We start from the raw sequence: 22,671 nt of genomic DNA on the forward strand, positions 1-22,671 counted from the left end.
TATTTCTGTTGCCTGGTGGTCAGTTGATTGTTTCTGCTTATAGATGGCATGTGGTTCAAGACAACCCATCTAACAAATATATGCTTGAACATCTTGTACCTGGTTATCTATAGCTCATGCATACCCGTCATATATCACCCCTTAACCTGCACGGTAAGGACAATGCGCTTTTAGAACCAAGAACTAATCTTAGCACAAGAATAGGCTTCTCACTTCAGACCCTTAGCACCTGGGATCCCCCCTCACTGGATGCAAGTCTTTCCCTGTCACTGACAGTGGTTTGTAAAAGTTAAAGACAGCTCTGCTGTTAAGAGAGAGTACTTGGAATCTGTCTGAAGAGCTGCTAAAGGAATGGGAGCCCCTGTCTGGGATCACTTTAGGGTCTGTGGTCTCTCTGAACTGCGCTGGATGACCCTTAGCGGGCTTAAAGGCTGACTTATAAAATGTAGGGTTTGCCTGAGCACCATCTGACAGCTGCCAATGCTTCATATAGCTCACAGCACAAAATATAAAGAAAGACAATTGAAGTATGACACTTCTGAATTAATGGGTGAATTCTTGTGTTCACAACAGCAGGAAGGCAAAGTGATGGATAAAGTAAGACTTAAATTAGCGAAAAAGTTGCCTAGCCAATAAGTGTGTCATACCAAAGAATCATTTATCAAAAATGTTACATTATTTTATCACCACATTCCTGGGATTAGGCACAAGATGCAATACAAAATCTAATTCGATTTAATAGGCAAGATGAATAGATGGAGGGTTACTCAAAGTTGCTGCAAAGTGCTCCATCAGATGATATTATCCCTAAAACATTAGTGTAGTAAGGAAAAATGCAGCCAATAAAAAGTCCCTCGTGGGCACTCTCAACAGCCCTGTTGACCTTAATGGAGTCCCAAACCCCTCACATCTCAGTGCTTTGGATTTCATGGCTTTGATCTCTGCTGAGGCCTGCCTGGAGCCAGGTGGACATTTGGTCTGGAAAGAAAGGAAGCAGCTGAAGGCCCAAAAGTAGGACTTTAAAATAAGCACATGCTTAGAGGGATCAATGCAAACAAGGTGGGGTTTCTGCAGCTCCTGCTTCATGGGTGAGAACTTTTGATTACAGAGAGACAGAAGGAGAAAGAATTAAGAGAATCTGTGAGGAAACTTGGAAATGAAATAAATGAAATGATATAGTGAGGGAAATCTGAAACCGAGAAGAATGAAATGAATCAAGACAGTGGAGCAAAGACAGAGGAAGAATCAATAATCAGCATCATGATCAATTATGCTGTTGATACACGTAACCACAATCTTGGAAGATACCAGACTGCATCACAGCCCCAGATGTCTACCAGAGGTAGCTCTAAAAATAGCCAGAAAAGTGCAGGTAATGGGGCTGTGGAAACTGTGGCTTGGTTGGGGGAATGCACAACCTTTGAAAAACAACATGCAACAATTGACATAACATGGCGACTGCTGTGTGGAGGATGGAGCTGCAAAATCCTGTGCAGAAAGTGAGGAGTAATGGGGGACAGTCTAGAGCTGGGATCCAGGAGCGCACGGGACATCTGTTACAACCTGTTGACCATTGTGTGCAGGAGTGGCATGTCCAGCCTCTTCGGATTGTACTCTGCCGTGAGCAACAGATGAGATGCAGAGGGCATGAACAAAGATTGAAAGAGCCTGTAACTCCTGACACAGCATATCATCTGTGGCGATAATGAAAAAGGGAAGTGGAGGACAAGGGGTCAAAGAAGAAAGCAGATTATGTCATGGTTAAAGGAGGAAGCCTACAGGCTTGGTCTAGGAAACCAAAATTAGGAGTGGTACTGTGGCCAAAACCTCCCCAACCTGCTAGGATCTCAGGAGCATGGGAAGCACGGCCACTGATGGGTAGCGGAAGAAGGCCAAATAACAGATGTTATTTTTTTCTAAGCGCTATAAATAACAGGTATTAGTACTACCCAGTTTAATGGTACTAGAGACCTGCCGACTTAATAAAAAGAAATCACTGTGAGAGAAGGGGGCAAGGCCTTGTAGGAAGTGGGCCTTGTGCTGAGAAGTACCTAAGGGCTACTTTTGACCCCTCCCCCACCAAACTCCCTCCCAAAAGCTTGCTGAGGCTAAGGCCAATGTCCTTGGGTGTTTTCACAATCCCTTAATAGACATTGAATGTTTAAAGGCTCAAAAGACGAGCTGGAAATCTGGTATTCGCAGTGGATTCAAGTGTGCCTTTCCTGCCACCATGTGATATCTGCTCCTCCCCCGCTGACAGTGTGAAGGGAGCCACTGTGTGGCACATGGTGGCACTGTGTGAGTTGGCAGGTCTGGTACTGCTTCAGAAGGATGGATAGCTGAGTGAGTCTTGTCAGGATCCGAACTTGTGACCTGCAGGTTACTTCAGATCTAAGATTCAAGCATTAAACTCTCTAAGCCATCTTACCAGCTACAAAATGTGCAGTCAACAATTTAAAGTATTTTTGGGCGGTCTAATGGCTTTACAAATAAATATAGTATCAATAGGAGAGAAAAAGGAGGACTTGGCACTTTGTTTTTTCCACTAGAGCATTCCTTCTGTGAATTTTGGGCTCCAGAGCCCCCTAGGGGGTGTAGTGATTTACGATTGAATATAGCTGAAAGGATAATACATGGACTGCAGGAGCGAGAGCTCACAGGATTACTTGGAAATATCTTGAAATGAAAAAGCCAATGGTACTCTCTTGTGCGAATCTTAGATATCCCCTAAATGTTACTTGGGAGTAAATCTGTCGCTGTGGGCATACAATGGGAGTTCCATGGTGAAGGTGCTGTAAAGAAGTTGGTGAACTCACGGACACCTGTATCCCTATGGGTGTTTTATTCCTCCCCTAGATACGATCAGAATTTGATTTCACTCCAAGTTAGGGGTAAATGCTTATCCAGGCTGGGACTTGGACAAGAACAGCCCCAAAATGTGTTTGGTATGATGGTTTAATGCAGGGAACCATATTTTCATTGTGGAAAAAAAAATAAAAGTGGAAATGTACTTTTGCCAATAATTTCCTTATGCATTGACCTACATGATGTGCATTTACATAAATGTGAATGCTTATGATAGTCAGTATTCTAAAAAGCTTCTACTGCTGCAGCTTCCTAGAAGTTATCCTACATTTGTTCCTGAATTCTTCCACGCTTCAAAAAAATTTACATTTACTGAAAATGTAGGTATACATCTATGGTAGTAACTTTAGAATTTTCAATCGTGTTAATCGTGCATTGAAAGTGTGAAGAAGCACAGATGTAATTTTAACTTGCTAAGCTGAACCAGATAAGATTTGTAGAAAACTTTAAAACTTTCTCAAAGTTGAATTTCAAGAACTTAAATGATATTTTAACTTAGGATGTATATTTATTCTGCTATAAGTACATCCAGGTTTGAATAACCAACATACAATAAAGACTAAATGAAACAAAATAATGTTTTGCTCCTTTCTCAAAGGTGGAGTTCTGGGCTTCTTTGTTATGATAAGGAGACAGTGACATGTTTGTGATACATGTGTACACTCAACCAACCCTTCTCTTTGTCGTTCCCATAGGCGATCATCACGATCTGCTCCAAGCTGCCACAGACGAACCTGGGAACGCTCGTGGTCAGCCTTGTCGCGTTGGTGACCCTCTTTGGAATCAAGTTTGTGAACCAGAAGTTCAGCTCCAAGCTCAAGATGCCCATTCCTATTGAGCTGATCATGGTATGACCTTGCATTCCCACCATGTGTGAAGTGGAGTGATGTTCCACAAGCTGGAGAACCATGGCCAATTGAATTTAGAAGGAGAATCCTCAACAGTGATTGCAACTAAATCCATGTCATCCAAGTGGAAGATGGTGGAAGATTGCGATTTGTTGAAGGAAAAACATAGTTTTAAACTAACGTGCCTAATATGTGGGAATTTGCAACATATACTTATCATCTAAACTACCTCCTGAATGTTTTAAACAGTACCTTCCCATTTAGTTAAGCTCAGCAAAATCTACTGTTAGGCTTAAGCAAAAAGGAAGAGGCCATATTTTTTAAACATTTTCAATTCTTGTCTGTTGTGGAATATAAAATATCTAGTCATGATCTCTACACAGAAAACAGACTGATATGTATTAAAACTCTGGCTCAAGTTGGCAGCTGTACCAAGACTACAGAGCCTGATTAATCACAATACTGGTGCATGTCTTCTCTAGTCCTTCATTTATGATGTTCTTATTTAAAGGGTACATATACATACACTAAGTCATGATATTTCTATAGCCTATGCTTCTGTTTCCATTATTCATTTTGTGATAGTAATGAAATGCTAATACAACCATCACTTGCTCATCTACACATGCCCCATTTCTTTTACAGGATGTAGATACTATAGGGAAGTGATGTCCTGTAGAAGTAATCGAGAGTAGAGACATGTCAAAGGAACCCATATGCAAGAATACTGAAAAACATTGCTGATTCAAACTTTCTCCCCAATTCCCTGGTTTTTGTTGTTTTTTTGTTTAAAATCAATACCATCAAATAAGTTACACACAGGCAAGCACAAACAAAGGGCATGCTGGGTCTAGCAGTGATATCCATCATTAATTGATACTCATCCGAAGGACTTGACGTTGGTGCCGCTTATCGGTATCCACATTTCCACTAGGCCTTGGTTCTCGCTGATAGTTTGGTTGTCAGCAAGCAGTTCTACACTGATCCTTGCTTACTCATGTCAGCATGGATTTCTGATAAACACATGCATTCTTCTCCTTGGTGGTAAGAACCCATCCACATGGTACCCGTTGACAGCTATACACACAGACACTGGTCCTTAGTTCTTCTTTTCAGAGTATTTTACTGATACATGTTTCCCCCAGTTCTTGGCTTTTAATATAATGTTGATATCTAACTATACACCATTCCGTATTTCATACTACTGTTCAATGACCATATGCTCACCTACTAACCCTTGGTTCTTTGTGTTGCTATTCATTGTACAAGAGTACATCTCATGCCACATTCACTACAATACCACACAGAAGCTCTGAGGATGACTTCAGATATCATTGAGATTGTAAATGTATGGACGGTCATTCTTTCTTAATACTGAATTTCTCCTTTGTTTCATTTTTTTCTAGCTTTTTGTTGCCACTGGAATATCATATGGAGCACAGCTGAATGCCAGATTTGGAATAGCCATTGTGGGTGACATCCCGGTGGGGTACGGCAGTGTAGTTCATTTTATAAATATTAATTTACTATAGATATACCTTCCGGTGTATTGTGCATCACAAACCAAAGTGCTCAAGCGTAAGCAAAGCCGATAGACCTGGCTTGCTTTCTGAGTCCTGACTTGCACATAAAAACCCTTCTGTACTGAAAAAAAACTAATAAAACATTGTTTTCAATATACAATACATGTAAGAAATTGGAGTGTTAGCTGAGTGGGGTGAGAACTCTCCTCAAATATTAATCACAATCATTGTCAGGGTGAATTATTAGAGTCACTAAATATAACTATGCTTAACCCTAGGGTAGTTTGGCAGAAAGCAGTCTAGTTTAACTTCCAAGCAATGCAAAAAATATTTATGCAATGTTCAAACAGTAATTAAGTGAAAATATAACAAAAGAAAAATCCCAAGCCAATTTAGAAATATAGAGTACACATCAATATATAAAATTACACCAAAACGACAAAAATTCAATATATGGAACCAGAGATATACATTGTTAAAGTTTAAATTAAACATATTGCTGAAAAACACAACATGTTTATCTGGTCGCGTTGGACTGGGGCTAAGTCAAAAGTCAAGGCTGACTGCAATGGAGGATTGGTCAAATACAGGAACTAGATTAATTGTGGTGGAAAGTAAACATTCTGACTTACAAACTTTCTGGCAAGAACTTCGTTGTCAGTGAGTCATCGGCAGCGCAAGCTGGATCTAAAACAGGGCTTGACAATGGCAGGTTGCTAAAGAGTAGGGTCCTGGTGTGGTCTTCGATGAAGGTGTGAAGCTCAGGGTGGGTGAAGTCTGTGGTCTGTGCCCAGGAAGCCCTCAACATTGACGGGTTGCTGCTCCACATTGATCCTGATGAAGCCTTCTACAGTTGGACTTATACATTTTTCTGAAAGTCAGATCTCCCTTAGTGGGGCAAACCAGCAAGTAAAATCAGTTGATTCAGCGTTTTTTGTCTGTAAAATGTAAATGTAAATGTAAATTTGCACTTGTATAGCGCACTACTCACCCGTTAGGGTCTCAAGGCGCTGTACTCATACCGCTATGGAACCCCTCCTGGCTTTTCCCTGTGAGGTGCCCACTCCTGGGCACCCCCAGGGTGAAGCCAGGCATCCAAGCGCTGTTGGGGCCGTTGTGGAGATTAAGCAAGCTATTGCCCAGAGTTGCAGAGTGGGACCCATGAATTAGATTAGGCACCGAGGTGAGAATTATCTGGTCAAGGGGAATTGAGCCCAAGACCTGCCGAAGCGGGACTTGAACCCTGGTCTTGAGCCAGATCTCTGCTTCAGGGTCTGCCGCTCTAACCATTGAGCCACACTTCTCCACCTTCTGGACAGTGGTCCCATCTCATGCAGGTTCTCAGGAGGAAAAGTTGGTGAAAAGTTTCTAATTTCCAGCTTTTGCAGTTTGGTCAGGAGGAGTACACTCTGATACCAGCCAAAGGTCCTGGACCTGGGAGGCACCACTTGAGGGTTAAGACTCACTCAAACAGAGGCCAGCTGCAGGGTCCAGGGCAGGTCCTGTTGGGATAGTCATCTTAGAAGTTACCAGGAAAATGGATTCTGGAAGCTTGTGTCCTTATAGCTCAAACAGGTAATCAGCCAACCGACTTTTGGAGTCACTTCTGGGGTCCTGAGTTTAAGGCAAACAGGTCAAGTCTCTCTTCAGGTTCTTCAGACCGCATGGCCATCCTTCTTTTGATTCTTCCCAGGTCCAGGAGTATTCTGAGGAGAGTTCTGTGGGTGTCACAATTGTGCCCAGTGGCAGCATGTGGGTGCGGGAACCTCTTCGCCTAACTAACTCTGTTAACTTTTCTCCAAACCAATGGAGACAAAATGTGCACAGGGCTTACCCTACTCACTTTTACAGCATTTCCTGTGTGTTTTAATGTACACTCTCCCACAGTGCCTTTCTCTACCTAAATCCAACATGACAGAACTCTTCCTCCACTGGTCAGAACTCCCTGTGCCCACCCTGAGGTGTGGTTATGATAATGGTCAAAATCTCCCTTGTGGTCACTCCAAACCAGTTCTGTTGGTTTAGAGCCAACCTGACTAGGAAGACAAAGGGAAGCAGGCTTTGGTGTGAGATACATCTGCCAGTGGCTGGGTAGGCATAATTTGAAGCTCAGGAAGGGACTGGGCACACCCCTAAGCCATCCTACTCAAGTAGGAAAAACCTCTCCACACTCAAGCATTTTATCCACTATCGAGGAGCAATCAACATCTCCCCACAGGGGAGCCATTCACTAGTCAGATGACTCTGGCAGAAAGCCCCATCAGCTTAGGCAAGTTTCAAAAAGTGTAATTTCTATAATAGTAATATAAAGTCTGATTTGGCCATTAAGTTGGATTTTAACGTACTATTAAAATGAGTCCACAAATCATTTTTCTTGCTGCTCCCAAAACACTAAACACTATAAGTTGTTAGAATGCAATCCAATGATTTCCTATGGGAGAGCTAGCCTTGCTACAGTGAAAAAATAACTTTTGGAGATTTCTACTGCTAGTACATATAAAACATTAAATATACCCTTTAACCTCCATACACCCGCTCCATGAGCATTTAGGGCCTAACTTAGGAGTGACCTGTAACTACTGAAAAAGGAAGGTTAATTTATTTATTATTTATTTACAATATTTATAAAGCGCTACCACCACACCGGAAGGATATCCAAGCGCTAGGATTGAAAATTGCCTGACAATTACATAAAACATTATTGGGGGAATAACCAGGTCTTTAGCCTCTTTCGAAATGTAAGGAGGTCAGGGATAAGAATGAGGTCAAGAGGCAAAGAGTTTCAATGGATTGCTGCTAAATATCTGAAAGAGCGTCTTCCCATTCTCGCTTTTCTAATACACTTGGCCCTCACCATGGCTAAATTATCAGATCAAAGCTCCCGTGTGGGTTTATGTAAAAGTGACTCGATTCCGTAGAATGATTGGCCCAGTTTCATGGGGCTCTGTGTGGACATGACAAAGTAGTTTAAATTTGGCCCTTTTACACACAGGGAGCAAACAGTGTGTTCAGAACTGTTTCGTATACTGTTACAAATCAATCTAGCAGCTGTGTTCTGGGTTGATTGTGATCGAGTAAATAGGAAGCTAGCCATTCCAAGAAAAAAAAGCATTCCCTTAATGCAGCCTACTCATAATTAGGGCCCGAGTGACTGTCCTACACCAGTCTGCTGGGATCCACCTACAAATCTTGCACAGCATCCGGAGAAGACCAAAACATGTGCCGCATGTTGCATTGACCTCGTCTTGCATAGATCGGGTTTCATCCATTAGAAACCAGGGTTCTTGCCTACCTTCGTTTGTCTCAGTGCAGTGCCCTGAAGCAATGGCCATCAAGAATCATTCCAGACTTTGCTTGCTCCACCAATAAGCAATATTTCAATTTTTTTGTGGTTCACTCAGTTGGACTGCATCTATTTAGCGACTTTGGAGAGGAATCCAATAAGATTGTCCTGTTTCTCTCCCTGTTTCTCACCTATGGAAATGAAAAACTGAGGCCCATATTTATACTTTTTTAGCGCCACATTTGCGTATTTTTTTGACGCAAAAGCAGCGCAAACTTACAAAATACAATTGTATTTTGCAAGTTTGCGCCGCTTTTGCGTCAAAAAGCGGCGCAAATGTGGCGCTAAAAATGTATAAATATGGGCCTGAGTGTGATCAGCATAGGAGAGAATCTGAAAGCCCCATGCCCTCACGATACCCGCTAATGAAGACACAAAGATACTGAACAAGGAGGGACAGAGTGAAAAGCCCTGAGGGACCCCACATTTGGACTTAAGATAGTGGAACCTGAATGGAGGCAGCTGGACTGGTTGGGATCTATCCTTCAAAAAGGATCCAAACCACTGCAAAGCTTTAGAATTTAGACAAATTTCATGAAGTATCTGCATCAAAAGATTATGTGAGATTGTGTCGAAAGCTGCAGATAAGTCTAACAGGATCAGGCCGCAACCATGCCCTGATCCTCCTCTGACCTAATACTGTCCATTGCTGCCAACAGAGTAGATTCTGTGCTATTACGGGCTCTGAAGCTAGTTTGAGTGAACAAGTTGTTACTTTCCAGAAAACGCATTAGCTGGGCATTGACTAGTTTCCTAATACTTTGGACATATATAGTAATAAAGAAATTGGGCAATAGTTAGACCAGATGAAAGCATCCAGCCCCTCTCTCTTAACAAGAGGCAAAATCAGGACCTGTTTCCACACGGCTGGATATTCCACCGTTCAAAAAAAGCTAAAAAAATGTGAGTAAGAAATAGGCTTAGCACAGACACCAGCCAGGAGAAGATAAAGTGGGGGCATTGGTCCAAAGTAGAGCCAGATTTCACCTCTAGCATGTTTTTTTCTTCCGCTTCTGGTTTAAAAGGCATAAAGCTGTCTAGATGGATCCAAGCTCCCCCATCATGGTCAAATGTCTTGTAAGAGTTCTCCTCGAAAGGAGGTTGGTCTTCGAAAATCACGTAGATCTTCTCTATTGTTTGAAAAAAAAAATGTTGTTAGCTCCTCGCTGCACTGAGCCGAAGCATCAATTGTCCTGTTTAAACATTCAGGGTGGGTCAGTTCCTTCACTATTTTCAATATCTCCCTCGAGGAACTACTCTTTTTCTCTGGTCTTTTTACAAAGAATTTTTTTTCTTACATATCTGAGCAACACGTGATAAGCTTTCTAGGCAGTTCTATATGCCAGCCGATCATCGAGGCTCTTGGATAACTACCAGTGGCATTCAAGGATTTGCAGTTCCTCTTTTTTACCCTGGGTTCATCAGAATAAATTTTTTCTGATGGGGCTTTTCAAGGGGATTTGTATGTCTTCCAGGGCGCGTATGCGTCCAATGCCTTGGTTATGGCAGTGTTAACATCCTCTAAAAATTATTCTAGGTGATTGTCCTCTCTGGAGAACTAAAGATTTTAGCAAAGGACTCAAGTCTAACTTCCCTCCAGGCTCTTTTCTGCATAGAGGTAGTGATAGACGTCACTGAAAGACCACTAGATAGCACAAATGAAAAACTAAACAAGAAGTGGTCGCACCAGTGGATAGGCCAATACCATTAATCTTTATTGTTCCATTGTTAGAAAATTAGTAGGCCCAGAGTGTGTCTTGCCTCATGCGTCAGACCTTCTACATATTGTTTAAGGTGTAGAATTTGCATCTCATTCTCCAGCGCTCTACTTATGGAATCTGCCTTGTCCTCATAGTGAAATCTGAAATCAGCTATTTACAAGAAGTTGTTATACCTTAGGACTAATGGGGCAGCAGAGTGGATAAATTAGCAGCCAACTGGGAGTTGTAGACAGGGGGCATCTAAAGAATGGCCCCACCCAGTCGAACCAAAGTGTTGCACGAAAACTGAAAGGATAATACCTCACAGACTCCTATCAAAGAGATTCTTACTTCTGAGAATTGGAAGGAGTCCTTGTAGATGACTTCGATACCTCTGACTTGTTTGCCCACCCTGTTGTGTTTTAGAGTTCTATAACCAACTGCCATTGTGAGTGTTAACCCAGGTAAGCAATGGCCATTGATCCACATTTTTGCATTAAATGTAAGATCGCGTTTGGCATAATTTATGGTATCCCATATTTCCATTAAATGATTGGGCCGGGATCTAGCGTCAAAGTACAAACATTTATAATCAAAGCATCTGACTTGTGCTCAATTCCATCCCTAGAGTAGTTGAACCAGGGTATGGGGAGAAAGAGCCTGCTACCAGTCTCATTAGACTCCTCTAGTCCCTTCCGGTAACAAGTGGCTCTTCTATAATCTGACATTCCTATTTACACCTGGCACAATAGAAAGGTCCAGCTGTTGTCCGAGGCGACCCTATGCCACACTTATCGCTAACCTATTTATAAGACGCCATAGCTATTAAGGCCTCTCAAGTATAATTAATTGAAGGCACCTTACCTCTAATGAATGGGTGGGGTCCTGGCACCGGTCGGGCCCAGACGGGCACAGTTGGGCTTGCCTTTGGTGCACTTTTGGCGCGCCAGCTGTGTGCATCCACTGTGCAGACACACAACACCTGCGTTTAAATCGATGTTTCCGGTCTACTAGCTAGACTGCTGACTCTCCCTTATTGCTTTCCCCCTCCCAAGATGGCAGATGTCAAGACCACTGCAGTGGTGCAAACACTGACACACCACTGGTCTGCTGCCCTCGCCTGGCAACACTGCCACTGAAAAAATATATCAGAATCCCTAATCATCCCCAAGCAGTTAAAAGGCAGGTTGGACTGCCTCGTTAAAAACCACTAATAATCAGTAAACAAGCCTTTGCAATTCAGTGGGTCTCGCATTACGTCGAGTTAGAGCTTTTAGCGTTTTAAACTCCTAATCAGACTTTTCTTGCCACATTACATTAAAAACAAAAAAGCGAGCGTGATAGCGCTGTGTAAAACACAGTGCGATCGCGCTGCGGAATAAAGAGAAAAAAGTAGTCCAGAAACCATACGGAAAACATAGAGCTCCGGATGTTTCCTGTAGTTTACCGGTGCTCTTGAGGAGGGCTAAACACCAGAAAAGGCATGACGTATGCATACTTTTCACAAATGAAAACAAGCAGATTTTAAAAGGCAAGCCCACGTCCCAATGACAGTGACTGACGTAACATGGGCATGGTTAAAACCCTCCTAAAGAGAGATTAGAAGAGGGACGGAGTGCTTTGCGCTCGCCCCTAAAAATGTCAGTAAAAAATAAGGAGCAGGTAAAGTGCAAAAAGACAATATCATGTAAAAATCTCCTTAAAACTTATTTTATGACTAATACACAGCATGTGCAGACCATAGACAAACAGAGAGGCTTAGACCTAGCAAATGGTTTACTTTGCCGGGTCAGAATGGCGGTTTAAAAAACTCAATACCCAGGCTGCAGGGGCAGGCCTAGAGATATGTTTAATAGTGCCACTTTAGTGGGTGGCACAGTGAGTGCTGTAGCCCATAAATAGTATTTAATTTACAGGCCGTGGGAACATGTAGGACCATATACTAGGGACTTATAGATACATTAAATGTACCAATCAGGAGTATGTCAATTTTACCATGCTTCGAGAGCACAAGCATTTTATCACTGGTTAGCAAAAGGGAAGTGCACGGAGTCCTATGACCAACAAAAAATGTTTAGGAAAAGAAGGCAAAAATTCTGGGGGAATGCCACTCAAAAGATTGTAATTTCTAACAATAAAATAATTTAATGTGATGATTCAGTATACTCTCGAGTAAATTAGGCCGTCATGCACTGAAATGCAAGCACTCCATAGGTGGCAGAATGAAAAAAATAAACCACCAATATCATGAAGTGAGAGAAAGTGCTATACATGACATGAAACATGTCTTCTGTGGGAAAGCTGACATGTGTGGAGGTGCCAGTCTGTCTTGACGGGCTGGTGACATCCATGTGCTTGAGTTTGAGGTCTCCACTTTTTGAGCAAGTTTTCACAGTGACTGTCTCTCTCTCTCTTGGTTCTTGGTGGGGCTGTCACCGTTCACCAGTAGAGGACGTTTTTTCTTCTAGTTTCCCTGGGCCTTGTTCCTGGTAGAAATCTTACTATTTTACACAGTCTGGATTCCATTTCTTCTGTTTAGTAATCCAAATGATAGATTATTTTGGGATACTACTATATATTTTTTTCCTTTCTTTATAATTTTACCAGTTGGAGATGCTTGTGGTTACTTCAAGTGCCTTGTTTTTTCCTTCCTATTTCAGCTCAATTAGGAACGATACAGAGACCAGAAGGAGTCAGTCTTTGTGTTGCAACTTTGCTTGATTCTTGTTCCTTGCTTGGGAAGCTTGTTCCTCTGTTTCTCTGGAATTTTCCTGTTGGAATGTTCCTGTTGGCTGCCTTTCAGGTGCAACTTGCCTGAATCCTTACAGATATTTTTCTGTTTGAGTTTATTTCACTGGAGCATCCTTTGCTCATCTTCTTACATCATGTAATGAATGTCGGGTCAGGAGTGGTCAAAGAAAGCGGCAGATCTTACCTTAGCACTAAGAAGACAAGAGAAACCATTTTTTCAAGCGCACGAGTAGCACTAAAGTTGATGCAAGTAATCAGAACTCTCATCCCATAATACTCAATCCAGAAAACATGCCCCATTAAAGAGAGCAAGCTGCACTTGACCACCCCACCATGAGTCCATTCGCATTGGAACATCCCTGGAGGATGGCCTCTTTCTCAAAACACAAAGTCACAAGCTACTGAAGTGGCCTCTGTCTTCCTGGGTCTCATAAAACTGTGATCATGAAGCATTCCTGAACATTGCATCTTCTTACGGATTCCTTTTCTAGATCGCCTATCTCTTCCTTGAAGGTGACATGGGAAACCTGGATATATATTTCCTGCTTTATCTTCTCAGCTGTCTTAAGTCTGTTCTATCTTTGCAGGAGTGTTGCCTGCACTGGTAAACCATACCGTTCATTCTCACCTTTACCAAGATATGAGTAGGTTCTGTATGGACTATTAGTGTTTTACATGTTTCTCTCTTTTTTTGAGGCTTGAGTGATGTAGATTTGGAATGATATTCACTATATATACATGTGGGGCCCTTGGAAAGAATTTCTTCCCATTGGGTTCCCTTTGCCAAAATAGTTTTCTGTATGTTGTGTTAAAGAGCCCTGATGAGAGGAAATCTTTTTGTTGCATGAACATAGAAGACATATTCTGTCTCATCTAGCTGGTTTGAGGCTTGGTATGTCTTCTGCATAAGCTTTGGGCCGGGCCTACACATTTCCCTTGGCTCTATATGGTACATGTGTTACTGCTTTTCTCACTGTGTTTATTATCAAGGTGAAGTATCTGCAGAACATCTTCCCCTGCCTTAAGATCTCCTTTTCAAATCTCTATGGACCTCCCCACTGGGACTTCATGTGATCCCACCAAGTGCCTTGGAGCTATGCTGAAGCTCCCAGATCTTTCCACTGGAGAGAGAGAAACGCTCCATAACTCCTGCTGAATATCAGTTGACTAAGACAAACCTTCCAGACAAAGTCAATAACCACGATTCAACTATCCGAAGAGGACCTAGGTACCTTCACTTTGACCGAACCAGCCTTTCGAACCTCATGGAGGCCATGTCCAAAGAGGCCTTAGAACCCATTGGGCTTATGAATCACTAACCCCATTCATTCACATGTACTTGTGAGCTGGGTCCTATTCAGCCCATGTTACTGGCTGCTTCTATTAACTTTCATTGAAATGGCTCACCTCATTTTCCTCCACATTCACCTTGTTGTTTTTCTTTCTTTATTTTTGTTGTCAACTACATAATTTGTGTTTTCTGTTTTGTAAGCTTAATTTGGACTTTACTCTTTTTAATGTTCCAGCTTTGTTGTTTTCCAGTTTTTGATCCATGTACCCTCTTGCATCTTGCTGAGGGATTCAGATCAGCTGAGGTTACTAAAGGTTGAGACCAGTATAATTTTCATGAGTTACCCAGTGAAGTCAAAGTACTGTTCCTTAGCCGCCAGCTCTGTGTTCCTTTCTTGGCACATGTGCCATTAAATTAAAGAATGCATGAGGCATCCACGTGTGGTTGACATTTGCTGTCCTCCAGACAATGCTGCAACCAAAAGGTTCAGGATGGACTTTTACCACGAAGAACAGGTCAGTACTGATTTGCATTTGGTGGGCCCCAGTAGAGAGTGGCACAATGGGTTGGAATGCTACCTGAGTGATTGCCAGGACTTAGAGTATCTGCAAGCATTCATCTCTTCACCTTTGGTTATTTGGCTGCCAGTAGTATGCCTGAGACTGTTGCAACTCTCCAAGCCGATTGCTGCTAATGTTCGTGAATTACACAAAGTAGTACATTTGCAACCATTCTAGGAGTATGTCTATGGGTGAAACTTACTACTTTTTTGATAAACTGGTCACTATGTATATTTAAGTTTCCCAGTCCAATAAAAAGGGAAAACCCTTTTAGCAACCCCCCCGTGAAGCTACGCTTCTGAGTACAGCACCAAGATCTGCAATATTATAACTAACACACTACACCTAGAAAGTAACACTACTGCTCCAACTTCAGAGCACTGCAGATATAATCCCACAATTAGAACATATTTAATACTAGCACTAGCACACTACAATTTAAGAGCATTACAACTCTAAAACACTTAAACTACAAGACTGTAGCAGCACAGCACTCGGATTTACTTCTACTCCCTTTTCCTCGTTGTACGCTTCCCCTAATTCTGCTCTCTCTGTATTTCCTTGAACCCCAAACCCATCATCCCCTCTTCCAGCTCTTCCCATCTTTACCTCAGCTCCACCATTTCCACCCACCAATTTATGATTGCTGCAGTTGGATTTACCCTTCTTTGAATGCTACATACTAAGTAGGGGTGGGCAGAGCTCTACTTCACTGAATTCTGTGGACTTGGTAAACAACTTTGTGAAATTCCACACACGGCGGCGTGCCACCTGCTTTGGCCTAAATGTGCCCGATCTCGAAAGCGCTAAGCAGGGTCGGCCCTGCTTAGGGTTTCTGAGATCCTGCGCATTTAGGCCAGGGCAGGCGGCAGCAAAAGCTACTTTTTCAGGCCTCTTGTGCACCGGCCTGCCGGGTGTGCAGTCCGTGCACATGGGGCAGGTCAGTGCACAAGAGACCTGGGCAGGCCTGTGCACAAGAGACCTGAAATGACCACCTTCGCAGCCTACGGCCCTGGCCTCAATTCAGGCCGGGGCTGTAGGCAGAAAAAAGCTGCTTTTTCAGGCCTCTTGTGTACCAGTCTCACAACAAAGAAAAAAAACGAGGACTTACCTGGGTTCTCCCAAGGGGATCTTGTTGCCAGCGGTCTGGCCTGGAAGGAGCTCCGCCGACAGCTGCACACTGCAGCCCAGTTATGGGCCACACAGCGTAAGCGCAGGCTGTCTTCGCTTGCGCTGTGTGGCCCATGACTGGGCTGCAGTGTGCATGCGGTGAGCTCCGCTCCGCTGGCGGGGCTAGCAGAGTTTTTGGTCAGACTCCATGCTCCAAGCAGAGCGCAGAGTCCCAAAACCTCCATTAGCTGCACCAGTGGAGCAGAGCTCGCCACCCATCCCTAATACTAAGTAGGTAAATGTTTGTATAACTGAGCAGCCTCTACTGGAAATAAATACTGAAGGCTGAAAGTAAGCCCTTTGAGAAGAATGTCTGTGCTTTGTTGTTGCAGCATGCGACCCCCCTCGGTACCTGACAGCAGCCTCTTTGGGAGTCTGTTGGGGAATGCATTTGCCATTGCCGTGGTAACGTATGCCTTCACCATCTCAGTCTGCAAAATGTTTTCCATGAAGCATGCTTACAAGGTGGATAGCAACCAGGTGAATATAAGCCTCCTACAGTTCACCCTCCTCTTCTTCATCTTTGTCCTCCTCTCCCTCCTTCTCCTTTCTTCCTCTTTTTTTGTTCTTATTCTTCCTCTTCTTTCTTCCTTCCCTCTATACTCTTCTTCCTCTTCATTCACCTTGTTCTTTCTTGTACTTCACCCATCCACCTTCTTCCCTCCTTCCTTTATCCCCTCATCTCCTTCTCTTCCTCCTCCTCCTCCCTTCCTGCTGTTCTCTTTTCTCATTTCCCTGCTCTTTTTCCATCCTCTGTATTCTACTTACTTTTCTTGTTCTTTCTTTTTCCAACTCCTTCTACTTCATCCTTGTCTTTCAGTTTCTTCCTGTTATAGTTGCTTGTTCTGATTTGTTCTTCTCCCTGTTCTCCTCCTTCCTCCCCTAATTTTTTTTTGTCTTCCACTGCTGAGTCTTCCTTTTCATCTATTTCCACTTCTTCTTATTTGCTTGCCATTATTATTTTCTTCTTCCTCTTTTCTTCTTTCTCCTCCCCTACGTTGCCTCCAAATTTTCCTTCTTCCTCTTCTTACTTTCCTTCTTGCTCTTCTTTCCTTTACTGTATTTCTTCTATTTGTGGTATTTCTTCCTCCTCCTTTTTTTACTCCTCTTGCTCTTCCTTCCCTATTTCTTCCTTCACTTTTCCTTCCTCCACCCTTCTCGCTCTCTTTCCTTTTCTTCTCTTTCATTGTTCCTCCTTTTGTGGTTCTCCTCCATTGTTTTCTTCTTCCTCCCCACTCCATCCTCCTCCTCATCTTCTCCTCGTCCTTCCTCTTGTCCCACTTCTGCTTCCGCTTCTTCTTCTTTTTATTTCTTTTTCTGTATTTTCTATTTCATCCTTTTCTTCTTACTCTTCTTCTTCTTTTCCCCCTACTCCTTCCCCCACTTTTTCCTTCTTCCTTTTCTTGGTCCCTTCTTCTTCCTCTTTTTCCGTTTCCTCTTTCCCTCTCCTTATGGTTCTCCGTCTTCATCCTTTTCTTCTTCTTTCCCTTCTCTTTCCTCCTATTTCTTCTTTCCCTTCTCCTTGCCTTATGCATACTTTTCTCAACATTGTACGAGTGTTATTCATGAATAGCATCAGTGCCAACTCTCCGCCATTGACCACGCCTAATATGTACACCTCTGCTCTACCTGATTTACCCCACTCTGGGTAAGAATCCATTCTTCCAAACTGTGTATTCTCTCATGAAATAAACCAATTTTGCAGGCTCTGCACCTTTCCTGGTCATGTGTTGTACTATTAGCTGTGAGTATCTGTTCGCCAAACACCTCAACAAAATATGCACCTGAAACACATCCCTTTTGCAAAGCTTTTAATTCCTTTTACGGCGCTGTCAACTAGACATAGGCTAATACAGTGGATACCTGGTCCCTCCTGTACCTCTCAAACCCTTGCCAATGTTCTATCCTCTCATATCATGAGACCTGCCTGCACTAATCAGTGTTACAAAGCACCAAAACAGCCTCCATGTTTTTGACACTGTCGTCATCCAAATAATTTTTTATATGCACTCCATCTTATGTTATTGGCATTGGCGCTGTCGTGGTCCCCCTCTTCCTGGGGATCACAGGTAGATTTCATAAGTTACCAGAAGGAAGCAGATACATAGCCTTGACCTTTTGTGGAGAAAAGGATGCCTGGCAGGTGCTCCTCCGGGCAGTACTCCACTGCTTCCTTTGGCCTAGAGATACTCTTGACAAGGTCATTCTACATGTAGGTGTCCCTGTTAGTTCCTAAGAGAAAATACTGTTGTGGAAAGTTTCTACAATCTGAATGCATCTGGTGCACATTCTGCACACAAACCATAAAACTTGTCTTGATTATGGGGCTCAGCAAACCCATCAAAGTGGATACTCTTGGAAACATACACAACAGTTAAAGAAGAAATAGATCATGCCAGTATTTGGCAAGGGCTGTACAGTGTGTTAACATCACCAAAAACACAAGGGCTCCCAAATACTGGAGGATGTCTGATTAATGTCACAGTGACATGATTACCATAAGTGCATCACGACATACAGTTTTGTTTCTAGCTCCTGGAAGCCTCAACCTCACATTCTTCATGCTTTCTGAAAAATCCTCAAACCCTTTTTTTCCAACTTCAATCTCATCAACAAATTCACCTGTAAGTAGTGATCTCTTGTCTTCGCTAATCACATGTTCAAAATGTGTACATCTATATTCGAAAGAGTCATGCCACACGTAGAATTTGTTACTGGTGTCTTGTATTGTTGGTGGCCCCTCTCCTCTCCTTTAGAGCCCCTCTTGCCCATTGTAACTAAAATCTAATTTCTTTGTGGGCACCCCAGGTATTAAACAATGAACCAGTAACAGCACTTGGTCAGGTGGTCCAATCTGTAGGCAGCCTGACATCTCACCCTGCTGAAAGTGAAGATTGTCTGATATTGGCCAGTGCCCCAGCCTGTACACTTTCTACCTTCTGGAATAGTGATTTTCTTTGCTACTGTGACCAGCTTATCTAAGTTTTTTTTAAAGACACAGAGAAGGAAAGACGAGGGATTATTATCTAGGCTGAAATCTTTTTAAAAAGTATCTAAATATTCTGCATGATATTGTTCTCCTGATTTTCTCAGATAGGAATTGTTTATACTTATGCTTTGCTGCTGAGGGGAATAAGTAAAGGTACGAAAAGTGTGTAATGTTAGCTTTTAAATAAAAGACCATTATGTAATTAGGAACCATCTTAAAATCGTGCAATTTTGATGTTTTCTGCATATAGTTGTCCACCTTGTATCTTCTGCTTGTTAGAATCATGGCCTGCGATGTCCTACGTTGATCTCAGAGGACTAGAACCAGTCCAGATTTTCACGCCATCTGCATGAAATGCATTCACCAGAATCTGAATGGCAATTATTTCTACCATCACTGTTTTTTTCCGAAAATCTGGCTTGGCTTTGATCCTTGCGGATGACGTTTGGACACCATTTCCATAGAACCTTTTTCCCTCTCATGCCTCTCACAAGACCCTACGCGCAAAGATTGTTCTGCAAGGCTGATGTGACTTTTTGACTTAATCCTGAACTTTCAGGAGTAAGTCTCATCTACTCATAGTAAAAGCTTTGGGTCCCCTGTCTTGCTGAAGGTGCTCTGAAACAGCCGCCTATGCCATGTTCTCGCTATGTCAAACTTCGAACCAATCTGTAGCAAAATGGAATGGACGATTTGAAAACAAGAAGCATGGTACCTAAGTATCTTTGGAGTGTCTTAGATCAGATTCTTCAAGTACTGCTCGGATTCTCCTTGGCACACAATAGAAACATCAGTCACAAAGGCAGGAAATCCAACAACCCGGTGCAGTACAATGCAGAACACAACACTCCTTTGCAATGAAAGATGGTTGGACAAATTAATGTGTGTGTCAAGGTGCAGTGACTGTTTTATTTGTTGTGTTGCCTCTTTGCACATTCAGTAGATGTGGTGGTCGGGCCAAAGGGAAGTGTGTTTGTGTGTGAAAGGGGGGGGGGGGGCGTGAAGAAGCCTGAAAGAGCTGGGGCATGGATCCCACTTGGCACCTCACCCTAGAGATGCCTGTGCCTTTCTTGCTCTGATGATGGAAGATAAGTCCTGGTCCTTGAAAGTAGGTGGCAGTGTCCACAACATGCACTCTTGGTATGAACTGAGCACGGTTTGTTTCCAGGGCAGATTGACTGTGGTTACTCATCTCTGTGGATCCTCTTGACTTTGCTCTGATTTTTCCTCTGTTGCAGGAACTGATAGCTTTGGGCCTTTGCAACCTGTTTGGGAGCTTCTTTCAGTGCTTCACCATAGGCACGGCCATGTCTAGGAGCCTGGTGCAGGAGAACACAGGAGGGAACACCCAGGTCTGTATTTCCTCTTCCGGCAGAACTTTGACCTCCTGCTTGGTTAGGAGCCTACGGTCTATGTGTGCTGGTTTCATGGGACTCATTGGTACACTTGACCCAGTTCCCTCTACTCTCCTTAGTTTACACTGACTTTTCAACACCCTGTTGTAATCATATTAAGTTGAGGGACATTGTGGTTACTCCACTTATGCACATGTTTAATGTATGTCATTTAATTGTCTATTTTATACATTTTACATTGAAATAAAGGATGATGAGCATGCTGCTATATACACACAGGGAACTATTGTACTAGAAATCATGTTCTAAGTGTGTAGACAATGGGTAATAGATCACTCCCAACTATGCTATTGTGACTTGTCGAAGGGTTTGGTGACTTTACTAGGGAATAGGCCAAGTGTCAAGGACCTCAAAGTGGCTTGTGGATTTCTCATTATGCACAGGTAGGTCTAATATATTCTTTTACAGTGCATGGTACAATTAACAGTTATGATGTCATATCCCTTCCCATCCCATATCACCCAAACACCAGATCTCCGGCATGAAGCTCTCTACTCCTGACACCCTGGGGATTCTATTTACCCCCCCCCCACCCTTATGTTTTTAGCTCAGGTCCCTTTCTTCAGTGTCCTTCCAGAGTTCTGGTGTTACTCGGTGCTTACATCCCTGGTGCCCCCCTCCCTTCCAAATGCATGTTATGCACTCTAGGCCATCCTAGGGGCCGGGTGCAAAGCATCATATTCCCTGTCTGTATATCTAGAGTTCTCTCAGCTCTCTATTCACAGAACCACCCTGCGGCATACTAAGCAAGTAGGAATATAGGACCGACTAGCATCTGACAAACTTGCCAGAGAAATGTCCTAACAGCAGCTGCTGACTGCGTACTTCGCAGGCATCGGCGTCTTATCACTTTCAGGTAGTGATAGAAGACAGGAGATACCGTGTGCTGAGGGCGTTATGGGGAGCCCTGTCTCATCAAAAGTAGGCACAAGGGGAGCCTCTCAAGGTACCCGTCCACATGAGGCAGCTTCATCCTGAGCTTTGATGTGAGCCTTGTACCTCCAGACTCCAGTGCTCCCCACTCATGGAGCCTCTCTCACCTATGGCTTACTCTCCTCAAATCATTCCACCACTCAGACATGCACATCCCTCCTTTGCTGTCTCTATCCTACTGCTTTGGAATAAACTCCTGGGTAAGTCTGTGCCTAAACACTGCCCCTTAAGTGCGAGCTCTCACCAAACTCCCAAGTGTATATTAACATGCACTTAACCGTCACACACCAGGCACACATCTACCAATGTGGTAACAACAGGGTAGCAAATGTATGAACATGTAGGGATTTTAACCCAGAAGCATAGAAGAATCATTTCTACTATCACTATTTCATCCAGGCTTTGTAAACGAGGTGACTCCTGGGGTTTCTGACATGTTTGTGTTTTATGGATCTGTATTGTGTAGATGAATGTGAAGGTTTATGTACTAGTGAAGGACAAAACTTAGTGCGGAGCAATTGAGCAGTGTGGAAGAGGGTGTAGAGCAATGTGTGCAGGTAAGCTGGGGAACCACTGTGATGTGTGTGCAAGTCCATTTGTTAAAATGAATTGTAATTCCATAGATGCAGGGATTCATGTGCTTTATGTACTATGTCCTGCTGGATCGAATCCGACATTTCTAACTGCGTGTTTTGTTTTTCTCCTGTGCTTTATTCCCTTTGCAGTTGGTTGGTGTAATCGCGTCTCTTGTCATCTTAGCAATCATCCTTAAAGCGGGAGAGCTCTTCGTCCACCTCCCCAAGGTATGCCGCAAACATGTGGCTCTTTTCAACATGTGCTGTGCCCCATGTGTGATGTTGTCCCACTGCCACTAAGGCCATGAAAGGGAATTTTCCATGTGAACATGAAATCCCTCAAAACACCTTCTGCCAGCAGTGTTGTTGGAACTCAAAAATGAGAACAAAAACTCACATCACTCATTTTATAGAAGGTTAAGGGTGCTATACTCCCTCTGCTACCCCTAATGCTCTTGCCTGTGCTTCCTGAGGAGTATATTGTAAAGATCACCACCTGCAGTACCAGGGAAGAGTTCAAAGTCTCTTCATTAGCAGAACCCCAATCGCAAGCCAATGCATTCCTGGTCCAGGCTCAGCTGACCAAAGTAGAACACTCCAGACAGATCATCACTAGCCTGGAATGTTAAGCAACATTCTACCCAGATAGCATTCTAACCCACCTAAACAGGATACTGCACATATACATAGCCTAAATGGGGCAGGGAC

At 43.1% G+C, this 22,671-nt stretch overlaps 1 protein-coding gene across 6 annotated transcripts in view; it reads left to right on the plus strand.

The window, feature by feature from the left end:
• The window catches only part of LOC138258904 (solute carrier family 26 member 6-like), a 201,260-nt gene that overhangs the window by 93,711 nt on the left and 84,878 nt on the right, over positions 1-22,671 (plus strand). For all 6 annotated transcript variants that reach the window (XM_069206223.1, XM_069206226.1, XM_069206220.1 and 3 more), the window contains exons 7-11: positions 3,561-3,713; positions 5,120-5,202; positions 16,384-16,531; positions 20,279-20,392; positions 22,114-22,191. In XM_069206223.1, the coding sequence (XP_069062324.1) occupies positions 3,561-3,713; positions 5,120-5,202; positions 16,384-16,531; positions 20,279-20,392; positions 22,114-22,191 (576 nt within the window). The remainder of the gene's footprint in view (positions 1-3,560; positions 3,714-5,119; positions 5,203-16,383; positions 16,532-20,278; positions 20,393-22,113; positions 22,192-22,671) is intronic.

The sequence above is a fragment of the Pleurodeles waltl genome, chromosome 9 (assembly GCF_031143425.1).
Source record: "Pleurodeles waltl isolate 20211129_DDA chromosome 9, aPleWal1.hap1.20221129, whole genome shotgun sequence".
NCBI lineage: Eukaryota > Metazoa > Chordata > Amphibia > Caudata > Salamandridae > Pleurodeles > Pleurodeles waltl.